Source organism: Polistes dominula, unplaced genomic scaffold, assembly GCF_049000335.1.
Source record: "Polistes dominula isolate Pdom_NZ unplaced genomic scaffold, Pdom_raw_medaka contig_27, whole genome shotgun sequence".
In the NCBI taxonomy this organism is placed as follows: Eukaryota; Metazoa; Arthropoda; class Insecta; order Hymenoptera; family Vespidae; genus Polistes; species Polistes dominula.
In genome coordinates, this window is record NW_028300906.1 from 2,490,423 (window position 1) to 2,503,057 (window position 12,635).

General features: G+C 27.7%; 1 protein-coding gene across 1 annotated transcript in view; it reads left to right on the forward strand.

Annotated features, from left to right (window-relative positions):
* Sol1 (CUB domain-containing protein Sol1) overlaps positions 1–7,076 on the forward strand; it is a 395,528-nt gene extending 388,452 nt beyond the window's left edge. The window contains exons 13-14 of the mRNA XM_089179486.1: positions 1,882–2,129; positions 5,915–7,076. Of these exons, the coding sequence (XP_089035612.1) occupies positions 1,882–2,129; positions 5,915–5,973 (307 nt within the window). The 3' untranslated portion in view covers positions 5,974–7,076. The remainder of the gene's footprint in view (positions 1–1,881; positions 2,130–5,914) is intronic.
* Positions 7,077–12,635: the final 5,559 nt, after the last annotated feature.

Below are 12,635 nucleotides of genomic sequence, written 5' to 3' on the forward strand. Positions count from 1 at the left end.
GCGACGGTGCACTTCTCTTCGTTTTTTCGTATTCATATTCCGATTCTGTGTCTTCGTCCATCTCTTCGTCTGTTTCTTCGTCTGTTTCTTCGTCTGCTTCTTTATTTATTTCTTCGATATGTGTGAGCAGTCTCTTTCTTAATACTTCCTTCGTGCCGCTTGTTGATAACTGCAGCTTCCTTGCTTCTGCTTTTAATTCAACTGATTTCATTTTCTTAATCATTTCTTTTGTCAACTGGGTCTTGTTATTTTTGCAACTTTTGCGGACAACCGTTCTGTCCAATTCTTTACCTGAGCCGCAGTCTACGGGTTCTACGTGTGCGTCGGTCATCTTACGGTGTTACTTCACAACTTCACAACTTCACAACTTCACAACTTCACAACTTCACAACTTCACAAATTGGCAAATTTGCAAATTGACAATTTGGCAACTTGACAACTTTACAACTTTACAACTTTACAACTTTACAACTTAACAAATTGACAACTATGCAATTTGACAACTTTGAATAAACAACTTAACAACTTTCGTCATGTGAAACTAACAGTAACTTTTTCTTTTACCTTTTCAATCCCGGACGAGCCCCCAAATGTAGGGATTTTAATTTATTTAGGGTGAGAGGTGCGAGGTGAACATACACCCAGTTTAATCCTACTAATAAGATTTATTTAAAACAGGTATTAGAAAAGGTACAATATTAGTTTCACAATCTTACGGTTACAACTTAGATGAGCGACTGAATTCTTATGACTGTTACGACTGTTACAACTGATACGACTGCGACTGTTACAACTGATATCTAACTAAGGCTACGATTGCTACTGTGCTACTTTTACGACTGAGACTCCATTGCTTTTACCACCGAGACTCTGCTCTCTTATTCCTTTCCATGTCTTTTATATCAGAAATCACCTACACCCCTTTTTGAGAGGGAAAAAGCTTACAAATCTAACTGACCAATAGCATAAGGATCCACCCCATAGTCCACCGACAGGTACAGCCTATGGTTTTTCGGTAGTGGGAACTATGCATACAGCAACTTAATCTAGCACAGAATCGGAATGTCACACCTTTTATGGCATCGCATATGTTTACACAGGTATCGGAAATTCTTCACAGGGTCCATGGTTTTTTATTGCACCAATATCCTAATAACCCTCAAGGTTCGTTTATGGTTTTATGGCCCACCTAATCTTTTCTTTCAATCTGGATAGATTTCTCTTTTTCAAATAAACTGAGATCCACAGAAAGGACTGAATACCAACTTTTGTCTATCTCCGCTACACTTAAAACTCTCCTACATATATATTATATTCTTTTCATTTTGTTACTTACAATTCTTCTTTTCTAACTTTCTTTTTTTTTTTTTTTTTTTTAATTTAATTTTATTTCTTTCATTTCGTTATTTCCGATTCATTTCTTTCGAGGTCTCTAATTAGTCATCGAATGTTCGTAAATAATTAATGAGAGATAGAAAAAGAGAGAGAGAGAGAGAGAGAAAGAGAAAGAGAGACAGACAAATTTGTGTAATCGAAAATACATTAATTAGAAATGAAATTTGGCGTATACGATATACGTTAATAAATGTCGATACTTTTTGTCGTAATAATTTCTAATTTTATTTGAAACTTCGTTATATTTGTTTTAAAATTCCTATTCAGTATATAAAAGCAGTTATAACTTTTGAAATTACTCATACTGTAAATAATTCATAACATTTTGTTTTTCTACTCAGCAATTATTCGTTGGCCCCCTATAAGTATGCATAATTTGTTTTAATATACTAAATCGCAAATAAATAATAATAGTAATAATAATAAAAGGGAACAGCTGTACGAATTGATGATTCAATTATTTTCATTTTGTTTTATTTGTTTCAGATGTGAAGCATTGACTGCTAGCGATTTCGTCGAATTTTCCAATTACATGGCGAAAGATCGAAAATACTCAAGACATTGTGGTCAAATGAAAGAATTCGATGTTGACAGCGATAGAAAGTTCTTTCGTGTAACATTTAAAAGTAATGACAGATTGGATGGCACGGGGTTTAACGCAAGTTACGTATTCTTGGACGAGGAAGAAAATTATACGGTCAAAGCACCAACGAACGAAGCCATTGTCATACGATGTAAGAAAAATATTCGTTATAATAATTCAACAAGAAATTAGAAGTAAAAGGAAGACAAAAAAAAGAGAACAAATAAAATGATAGATACAAAGTAAGAATTTCTAAACAAAATAAAACGAACACACAATTTCAATTTTATTCAAGAAAATATTTTGTTAACACATTCCATGCCAAGCCCTTTTTATCTGACTTGTCATTCAGGTTATTTAATTTTGCTTTAACAAAATCAATCATTACATGTAATTATTTATTATTGTAAATATAACAATTAAACAAACTTACGTACTTCGTTCTATACTGCATTTTGTATAATGCATCAATATGTTAATAGGAGAGAGAATATTTTCGAATTAAATTAAATTTGATTAAATTTAGAGTTAAATTTGTTATAAACAAATATATAAAATATATTGTAATAGGAATATTTTTGAATTTAATTAAATTTATTATAAACATATAATTTTAACATATTAAATAAATATATCTAATGGTAAATGTACCACCGATGGTACACGTGGCATGGAATGTGTTAATTCAAATCTATAACATAACTTGATCTAAATAAATAATGAACAAAGTTTCTAAAATAAAATAAACAAAACTTAAACAAAATATTTGACCTAAACAAAATGAATGATAATAACGAAACACTTTATTATCATCATCATCATCATCATCATCATCATCATCATCATTATTATTATTATTATTATCGTCTTATTGTAATCATCATAATTATTATTAAAATCTAAACATTATTTTAATCATTTCAAAAGAGAAAGATAAAAAGTGAGAATGAGAGAGAGAGAGAGAGAGAGAGATAGAGAGAAAGAACAAGAACTCGATTAATTATTTATTTATACGCAATACTAATTAACTCTAGTCATTTAATAATCGTCTCATATTATTAAACAAAATAGAGATCGATGCTTTGTCATTTACCAATCGCGTGTATGTGTCTGCTTTTACTCACACTTACTTATACGTGTATAGTATTTCACACACGTCGTGTGTGTTTCCTATTTCAAACGTTTACTTCATCCTTTATTATGAATTTATTTAACAATTTGCATGATGATGCAATTATAATGCGTCAAAGACCTTGGAGAATTCGTTATAGACACGTCTACACGTCTACTATTATTATTATTATTATTATTATTATTATTGGCTATAATACTCGTTTAACAAAGTACCTGTAAATTTTACAATCGCATTACCATCAAAGAGAATTATTGAGAGAAATTAAAAAAAAAAAAAACCTTTATAACCAATAAAAAAAAAAAAAAACGTTTAACGTTCCCATTTTTATCAAAGAATAATAACAGAGTACTCTCACCACCCCCTCACACCACCTAACCACCCTCATTCAGAGGGCTAATAAACTATGATCGAATTCGTTAAACATTTATCTCGATTATTTTTATAACCATTTGCATTTTTAACTTTTTAACCACAACACGATATTCTCGTTTCATCTACTGTGAAATAAAATAAAAAAAACCACATTTAAATTCTTGGTTTTTATTTTCTTTTTTTTTTTGCAATAAAAATTATTAATAAAAGAAAAGGAAATGAAAATGATCGTCTCTTTTTTTCTTTTTTAATAAAATGATTTTATACGAATATATTGGGTTGTCCGGAAAGTTCGTGCTGATTTTGACGAAAGATTGAAACGCAACACATTTAAGTTCTTTTTATTTGGTATATATTTATTAAATTATATATAAGTGCCATTTTGTTTGACAATCTTTCTCCATCTTTAAGGATAATTTCAAAATTTTGTCCTTTCCAAACTTTTCAGGTTTTTTTTTTTTTGTAAAACAATTTTATGTCACTTAACGAAAATCGGCACGAACTTTACGAATACAAAACCCAATATTATATTATATAAAGATATCGAATAATAATCAAACGATTAGTTTGAAAAATTGACGAGAAAAGTGTTTTAATAATAGACAAGTGAAACAATATCGAAGGAAAATCGAATTTAAGTCAGGTGTCGAGGTAAACAATAGACGTGTGAAACTTTAGCCAACAGTTTACAGCAAACTAACAAGAAACATATAAAGAGAAAGACAAGGGTTGTGTGATGGTGAGGTGGTATAGTGAGGAGTGGGAGGTTGATGGTGGTGATGGTGGTGATGGTGATGGTAGTGGTAGAGTTTAGGAGTAGGCCACGAAATACAAGAAAATCCAACAATGGCAATTACCTTTCAGTTCGCTAAAGCGTTGTCTCAACTACAAGTAATGAAATTACCTTGCTCCCCTGCTTTCTCGTTGTTTCGAAAACAAGTTACAAGTAGAACGCGTGGGCTCTTAAGATAGAAAGAGAAAATGTGTGTGTGTGTATATATATGTAAGTGAGTGAGTGAGAGAGTAGATTTGAGATCAGAGAAAAGCGTATAGTACGTTGTAGAGGCGATAATATCGTGAACCACGGGTATTACCACCACCACCACCATCACCACCTCACCCCTTTCCTTCACAACCCCTTCACCCACACCCACAAGGTGCACCACCACATTGTTGACTGCAATTTCAATATCAGACCCGGCGTTATTAAGCTACGATATGTTTCGTTGAAAACTTTCATATAATTGTGTAGCCAACGGTTATAACTTTTAGCCCCGGGTAAATATGAAATATCATTTTCATTTTCACCGACTTTGTATTTGCATACATATATACATATATATATCTATACATGTGTATGTGAATGTGTGTATGTGTGTGTGTGTATTTTTTTCTCTTTTATTTCTTTTATTTCTTGATTTTTTTTTGTTCTTTTTTTTTATTTTTATACGTTATCTTCGTAAAGTAATCTCCAGTTGTAAAGATTTAATTTCACTGTTATTAAATATAAAATATAAAAATATTATATTATATAACATTTTGAAATCTGAGTATTATTAAATATAAATTAAATAAAGAATACATTTTCAATCCATTATCTCTCTTCATCGGATCCATTTTGTTAGATTGAGATGATACTCTTCTCTCTTCTCATTCGTTTATCGAAATAATTAATTTTCAAGTATTTCGTGTTATTAATATATTTCATTTAATAATTAAAACAAGCACGCGCGTATAGTTTTACTTATCAACAAGAAATCGAATCCAAAGAAAAACAAATGAATATATAACGAACATACGTAAGATTTAAATTAATCACCCCTATAACTAAGAATTACTATGAACGTGACAATTAATTAACACTATGGCATCCGATGGCACCACTCTGGTCCCATACAAAAACTATCTGTTGTATGCCATTAAAAATAAACCAACCAATAACATTTGAATTATATTTCGTGGATGTTTAGGGAAACATAATAACCATAAAATTATACTTATTTAATCAAGAATTAAGTAAGACAAATTTTTGGGTAACATATTTCAATTAAATCAATAAACATTGCCACGCCACCTTCTAAATTTCGTAAAAATCCAAAATTTCCAACCTATTATGCCCGTGTCGAACCAAAGAAACATATCTAATGTAAGATCTTTGGACGACATAATGTTAATAATAATGATAATTCTTAATAAAGTAAAGTTAAGTAAATTGATGACAAAATACTTCTTCATCTTGTTCGTTAGAAACCGATGGAAACTTGTCGAGGAATTTGCTTTTGAGAAATGAAGTATGATACGTAATAGAGAGAAAGAGAATTAGTGTTGAAAGGGGATGTGAAAGGGGTTTTAGAATAGAACTAGCGTTATCGAGAACGTTGTAATAGAACTAAACGTCAAGTTAGTTTGTGTCTTCTTTTTGTTTCAAGGTACTACGGTACTCCTGTTCCTTACAAGTTGTCTTCTCCTTGGCCATACTTCGCCTTAATCACGATCGGCAACTACTTGTGGATGGGTTTTGGCTCAATTTACAACGAACTAAACAACTTGGAGAGATCGAGAACCATCTCGAAGTCAGTCAGAATCCAAAATACCAACTGGAAGGGTGCGGGGGTGAGGAGGGGGACGGGGGCGGGGCTCCCCAAGCCTTGTTCTCTCTCTAACTCAACAAATACAATACTACCAACTACTATTCTATCAACCAACATTACCATCATCGTCATCGTCTTACCATTCAACCCAACCAATCAACACCATAACACCCAGTGTTCTCTTCCTACTACTATTACTACTACTATTACTACTACTACTACTACTACTACTACCCACTTCGCAAACCCTTCAGGAGTGTGTAGCATCGAAGAATGTGCCTCTGCTACTACTGCTGCAATTGATGACGCAGTTGTTGATGCAGTTAATACTCCGTTTGCGTCAATGGAATTGCCAAAAGGGATATAACATCACCCGAAGAACGACAAAGACAGCTATTACGTATTTCCAAATTAGATTCATTTGGTCTAATAAATATCTTATATACACATACATATACATATATATATATATGTATATGTATATATGTATGGGTATATAAGATATACATAATACATTCGTATCATTTCTATGTAATATGTTATATTTATGCTATATGTTCATATATATAATCTCCTATACATTATACAATAATACTGTATATGTGTATAGTAATATATATGTATAACATAGTATTCTAATACGAGATGACGTCCGTTTGAGATATATCCAAGTGACACGATTGCTCCTAGGGAGAGATAACGAAACAGAGAGAAAGAGAGAGAGAGAGAGTAAGAGTGATAGAGAGAGTGAGTGAGAATGAGAGATCGAGAGAGAGAGAGAGAGATAGATATAACTATTGGCAATAATCTGCAATTCCAGATCGCTGTATAATTCGTGGATAACGATGGACGATCTTGTTGTTAGAAGATGACAGGAATTTCACGAGATAGTTTATATGATGTCACATAAAAGAAAAAGTATTATTATTATTATTGCTGTTTCTGATACTGCAACTGCTAATGTGTCGTATATATATATAAATATATATATTCTATTCAATTGTTATTATTATTATTATTATAATTGTAATTATAATTTTAATTATTATTATTATTATTATAATTATGTTATTATTAGAGATTACTCTTAAATATTGAATTTAACTGGAATTAGCATTTTATTTTGAAAGATAGTTTTAAATGCAACATTATATTAAATTACATACACGAAAAGATCGATTATTAAATATTATCTGTAAGATATCGTACCTGACAAAATATTCCTTTTTAATCTATCCAGAATACAGCAAACATACGTACTAACTAACTAACTAACTAACTAATTAATTAACTAACTAACTAACTAAACTAAACTAAACTAAACTAAAGTAAACTAAACTAACTAAAGAAAAAATAACGCAACAATCAGGGATTAGTTCGAACCAATCTGCGTGACACTTTTGTTTTTAAACGAAAAATAAAAACAAAACAAAAAAAGAAGACAAGTAAAATAAAATATTCAATTCACACACCGGCATCGATATAACATTTTTTCTCTCTCAAATAATAATTAATTCATTATTATTATTATTATTATATAATAATAATTAAACGAATTTATTAATCGATAATATAATGAAAACAATCTATATCGATTTCGATATCGATCAATCATTCGTAAAGTAATAATCATACACCTGCGTACACGCTGTATCGAATAGTATGTGTCTGCTGTGTGCCTGTGTGCCTGTGTGTGTATGTGTGTATGTATGTGTATGTTTAAGAATTGAACTGTCAAAAAAAAAAAAAAGATGATAAAAATCTCGTATAAAACAAAACAAAAATTCAACAGAGAAAAACAATTCGCCTTTTTGAACGCACTATTAAAAAACACATTTTATTACTGCATGATATACTCTATACGACTGTGATGTTCCCATTCATTCTTTTCCTAGTATATATTATACATATATATATATATATATTAGAAAAGATTAACATGATGATTATAACAAAAAAAAATTAATTAACCCTAATGAAAGGATAAAGTCTGACCACACGCGAAATTGAAATACTTTCAATCATAATCTTTACAACTATACCAAAGATAATCACGAAACTTGACGCGTTATAATAATCGAGTTTTTGGAAAGGAAAAAAAAACAAAAAAAAAATGAAATTAGAAAAAAAAAGGACACACGTCACGTCAGAATAGGACGGGTTGTTTTTTCTTTTAAATAAAAAATAAAAATAAAAAAAAATGGAAGATTCTTATAAAGAATAGTTTAAATCTAACTGAACGTACGAACGAACGAACGAACGAACGAACGAGATAAAAAGAAAATCGTGAACAAGACCGATGATAAATAAACAATTATTCGATGATATATAAATATATATATACATAAAATAAATAAAAAAAAATAAATCGTGACTAATTGTCAGTTAAAAAATTCAATTAACAACTACGTAATTAAAATTAACAAAATTTAATACCGATCGATATATAATAATGTGACATAATATTATTATTACTATTATTATTATTATTATTATTAATATTATTATTATTACAAATAAAATAAATAAATATCGTTGATTATTCCCCAATGTCGATAGTTTCATTCTATTTGTGCCTAAAAATCATTGAAATGAAATTTCAATGATTGCAGGAAATAAAATGAAATTAAAAAAAGAAAAAAAAATAGAATAAACAAATCGACGTTTGAAAAAATCGATCGGTGAACGAATGATATTGAAAAAGAGAACAAAAATTATACAGAATGAGAGAGAGAAAGAGAGAAAGGTAGAGAGGGAGAAAGAGAAAGAAAGAGATAGCAAAAAATAAAAGGTTTTCCGAATTCGATATCAAATGACGTGCATCTATAGACGCACACATAAATAAAATAAAATAAAATAAAATAAAATGAAATAAAATAAAATAAAATAAATAAATAAAAGTAGGTAGCAATACTGTAATTGTGTACGCGTTAGATTATATTGTGAAAATTTTTTAATAGGTTTATAATGCGTTGATTGATAACTTATCCCAAATGTTTAGGTTTTCACTTTTGAGGACCCCACGTTGTGTGTATGTGATATAAAATCCAAGAGTGTGTGAATAAATAAATAAATAAATAAGTGAAAAAGACAAAAAAAAAACATTAAAAGCACAGAGAAAAAGAGAGAGAGAGAGAGGGTGAGAATGAAAGGTATAAAAGAAAGAAAGAAAAGAAAAAGGAAACACAAAAAAAAACAAATACACATTCGTAGGAATAAGTGTGAAACCAATAATCGTTTCTATTTATTATTAATTTATATATGTTATTCATGAGAAAAAAAGAAGATGATTAAACAAATGAACAAACAATATATATATATATAATAATAGTAATAATAATAATAATAATTATTATAATTATAATAATAATAATAACAAGAGAAACAAAACAAAAAAAAAAGTAATGAAAGATACAGAGTAAAAAAACATTATTATTATTAGTAAATTGTAATACCTAAATTGGCACTATGAAGAAAAAAAAAAAAGAAGAAGAAGAAGGAGAAAAAAAAATAATAATACTGCTTGTATGTAACTATCACGTTGTAAATATCGTTACATTTAATCCGTTCGAACTGCTGCTGTCATCACTCTAACACACATTACATTATACATTACATAAATAACACATAAATTACATATACATTAAAATACATATTATCATACTACACTTGGCATTCCGTACCAATTAACCTCGCGAATATTAAAAAAAAAAAAAATAATAAAAAAATAAAAAAGAATAAAAAAAAAAATCTCAGAGATTAAAGAGGAAAGAACCGATAAAAAGTCGTCGCATAAATGATTAGAATAATTTCAACGAGATCTCGACGAATAAAATGGAAAAGGGAAATAAAGGTACACAATTATTTAAACAAATAGAAGAAAAAAAGAAACAAAAAGAAATATTTGAAAAAATTCTAACGAAATGAACAGCTTCCTTCGATCACATGCTTTTCTTTTTCTTTAAAACCTGAAAATAATATTTCAAACGAAATAGTTTGAACATTTATTCATTTTTTAATAAAAACAAAAAATAGCCTTAAATCATTATCATCATCATCATCATCATCATCATCCTATTTTCTACCATCGAAAAAAAAGGAAAATCTTCGAGCAAGGAAGAAACATCGTAGATTTGCAGGAATTTTTTCTTTCCTTTCCTTTTCTCTCTCTCTCTCTCTCTCTCCTTCTCTCTTTCTCTCTCCTTCTCTCTTTCTTTATTTATAAAAAAAATAATATGTACTCGTGGAATTTTAAAAAAGAACTAATACAAAATAGAAAAATATAATATAATATATATATATATTACAAGGCTCAACATATAATAGATAAATAAAAAAAAAAGAAAATAATGAAAAAATAATTACCAGAATTCCTGCAATATACGACGTTTGAACTTTTAGGGCCTCACCTTTTTTTTTATCTATCAATTTATATATATATATTATAATTTTTATATAATTTATATTTAAATATAATTAAATTTATTTTAATTGATTTTTATATAATTATTATATAATATAATAATTTATTTTTTAATTTCAATTTAATATAATTTTTATATAATATATATTTTTATGTAATTAAATTTAATATAATTATAATATAATTTAATTAATTTTTATATAATTATTGTATAATATAATAATTTATTTTTTAATTTCAATTTAATATAATTTTTATATAATATATATTTTTATGTAATTAAATTTAATATAATTATAATATAATTTAATTAATTTTTATATAATTATTATATAATATAATAATTTATTTTTTAATTTCAATTTAATATAATTTTTGTATAATTTATATATACTTTTTATATATTATAATTATATTTAATATAATATAATATATATAAAACACATTGAAAAACATTAAAATCATTCAATAGATCTTTTAAAAATAATAACTTGATTATTACATATTATAAAAACAAAATTTTTTTAAATAAATAAATAAAAAAATAATACGAAGATATTCCTTTTCGAATAGGATAATGGTGAACATAAAAAGATGGCCACGATATCCGTCATACTTCAGGTGGGGATATATTTTCTTATTCTGTTTTGAGGCTCTTGCCTTTGCTCAAATCTCATATTACATGATACATAAATATATATATATTATATATAAGTTGTAATCAATATTGTAAATGATGCCGATTTCATCATCATCATCATCATCGTTTCTATCTCTCTCTCTCTCTTTCACTCTCCTTGTCTCTCTTTTCAACCCTCCTACATTTTCCTCATACCATAAAACGAAAGAAAGAATAGTACGAGAATAAAAATACAAATATAAATAAACAAAAAGACAAAATAAAATCATCAAACTTTTTTTTTCAAAATACACCTAATCCTGTTTTTTTTCTTCATTTTCATTCTCCCCCTCCTCCACCTACTTCGCCATCACTGATAAAAGAATCTTATCATAAACAAATAATGAAATGAAATGAAAAAGGAACAATTAAAAACAAAAATAATATAACGAAAGAAATAAATGAATGATTATGGTGAATATTATGGTGAATTTGATTTTCATAGTTAAACCAAACAAATTCGTTGTTAAACGTTTCTCAACATATTCTCTTCTCACGTTTATGCTTCCCATTATTATTATTAATAATATTATTATAATTATTATTGAATATACGATTACTTTAACACATATACACATATGTTTTTTTATACTACATATATCTATCACAATTCCTTTTCTTTATTATTTCTAATTTTAATATACGTTCTTTCTTTATTTTTATTGTTTTAGTTTTATTTTAATAATATTTTTACGTTACCGATAGGAAAAGAAAGAAAGAGAGAGAGATAGAGAGATTTATTTTTTACCTTGGAAACAATAAATAAATGTTTACTTGCAATTACTATTTCGAATTAACGATGGTACATCGTTTAGGCAACATTAAACTGTATTTCATTGCACTTGAAACTAGGCTTTCATTCAAGAGCACGCAGTTGGAAGATCGTTAACCAGAGATGTGCTTGAAATAATTCCCTGCACAACGGAAAATAGAGTAAAAAAGAAAAAGAGAGAATGAGAGAGTGAGAGAGAAGAGAAGAGAAGAGAAGAGAAGAGAGGATTGTATGGTCGACTTAATTTAAATAAAATCGAGATTCGAAACGATAAACTCGTCATATTTTTGTTCAATTCTTTTTCTTTTTTTCATTTTGTTTCTTTATTTAAAATTAAAAATACAAATTAAAATATCTACCAAAAATTCCACTTATGTTAGTTTCCTAATAATTAATTATTGTTTAGATTAAATGCACAATTAACTGCACATTAGTATGCAGTTAACGCATTTAGTTATGCAGTTCAACAATAACAATCTATTTTCCACGTTTTGACCAGGTATATATCAAAATATATATTTTGATATATTATTATTCTTATAATATAATAATATTTATTTATATTAATATTTAATATAATTATATAAATTATATTAAATTAAATTAAATCATAAAACAAGGTCTCAGATTAGATTTCACATATTTTTAACACACGAGTAAGTAATTACATATAATATCTAAGAAA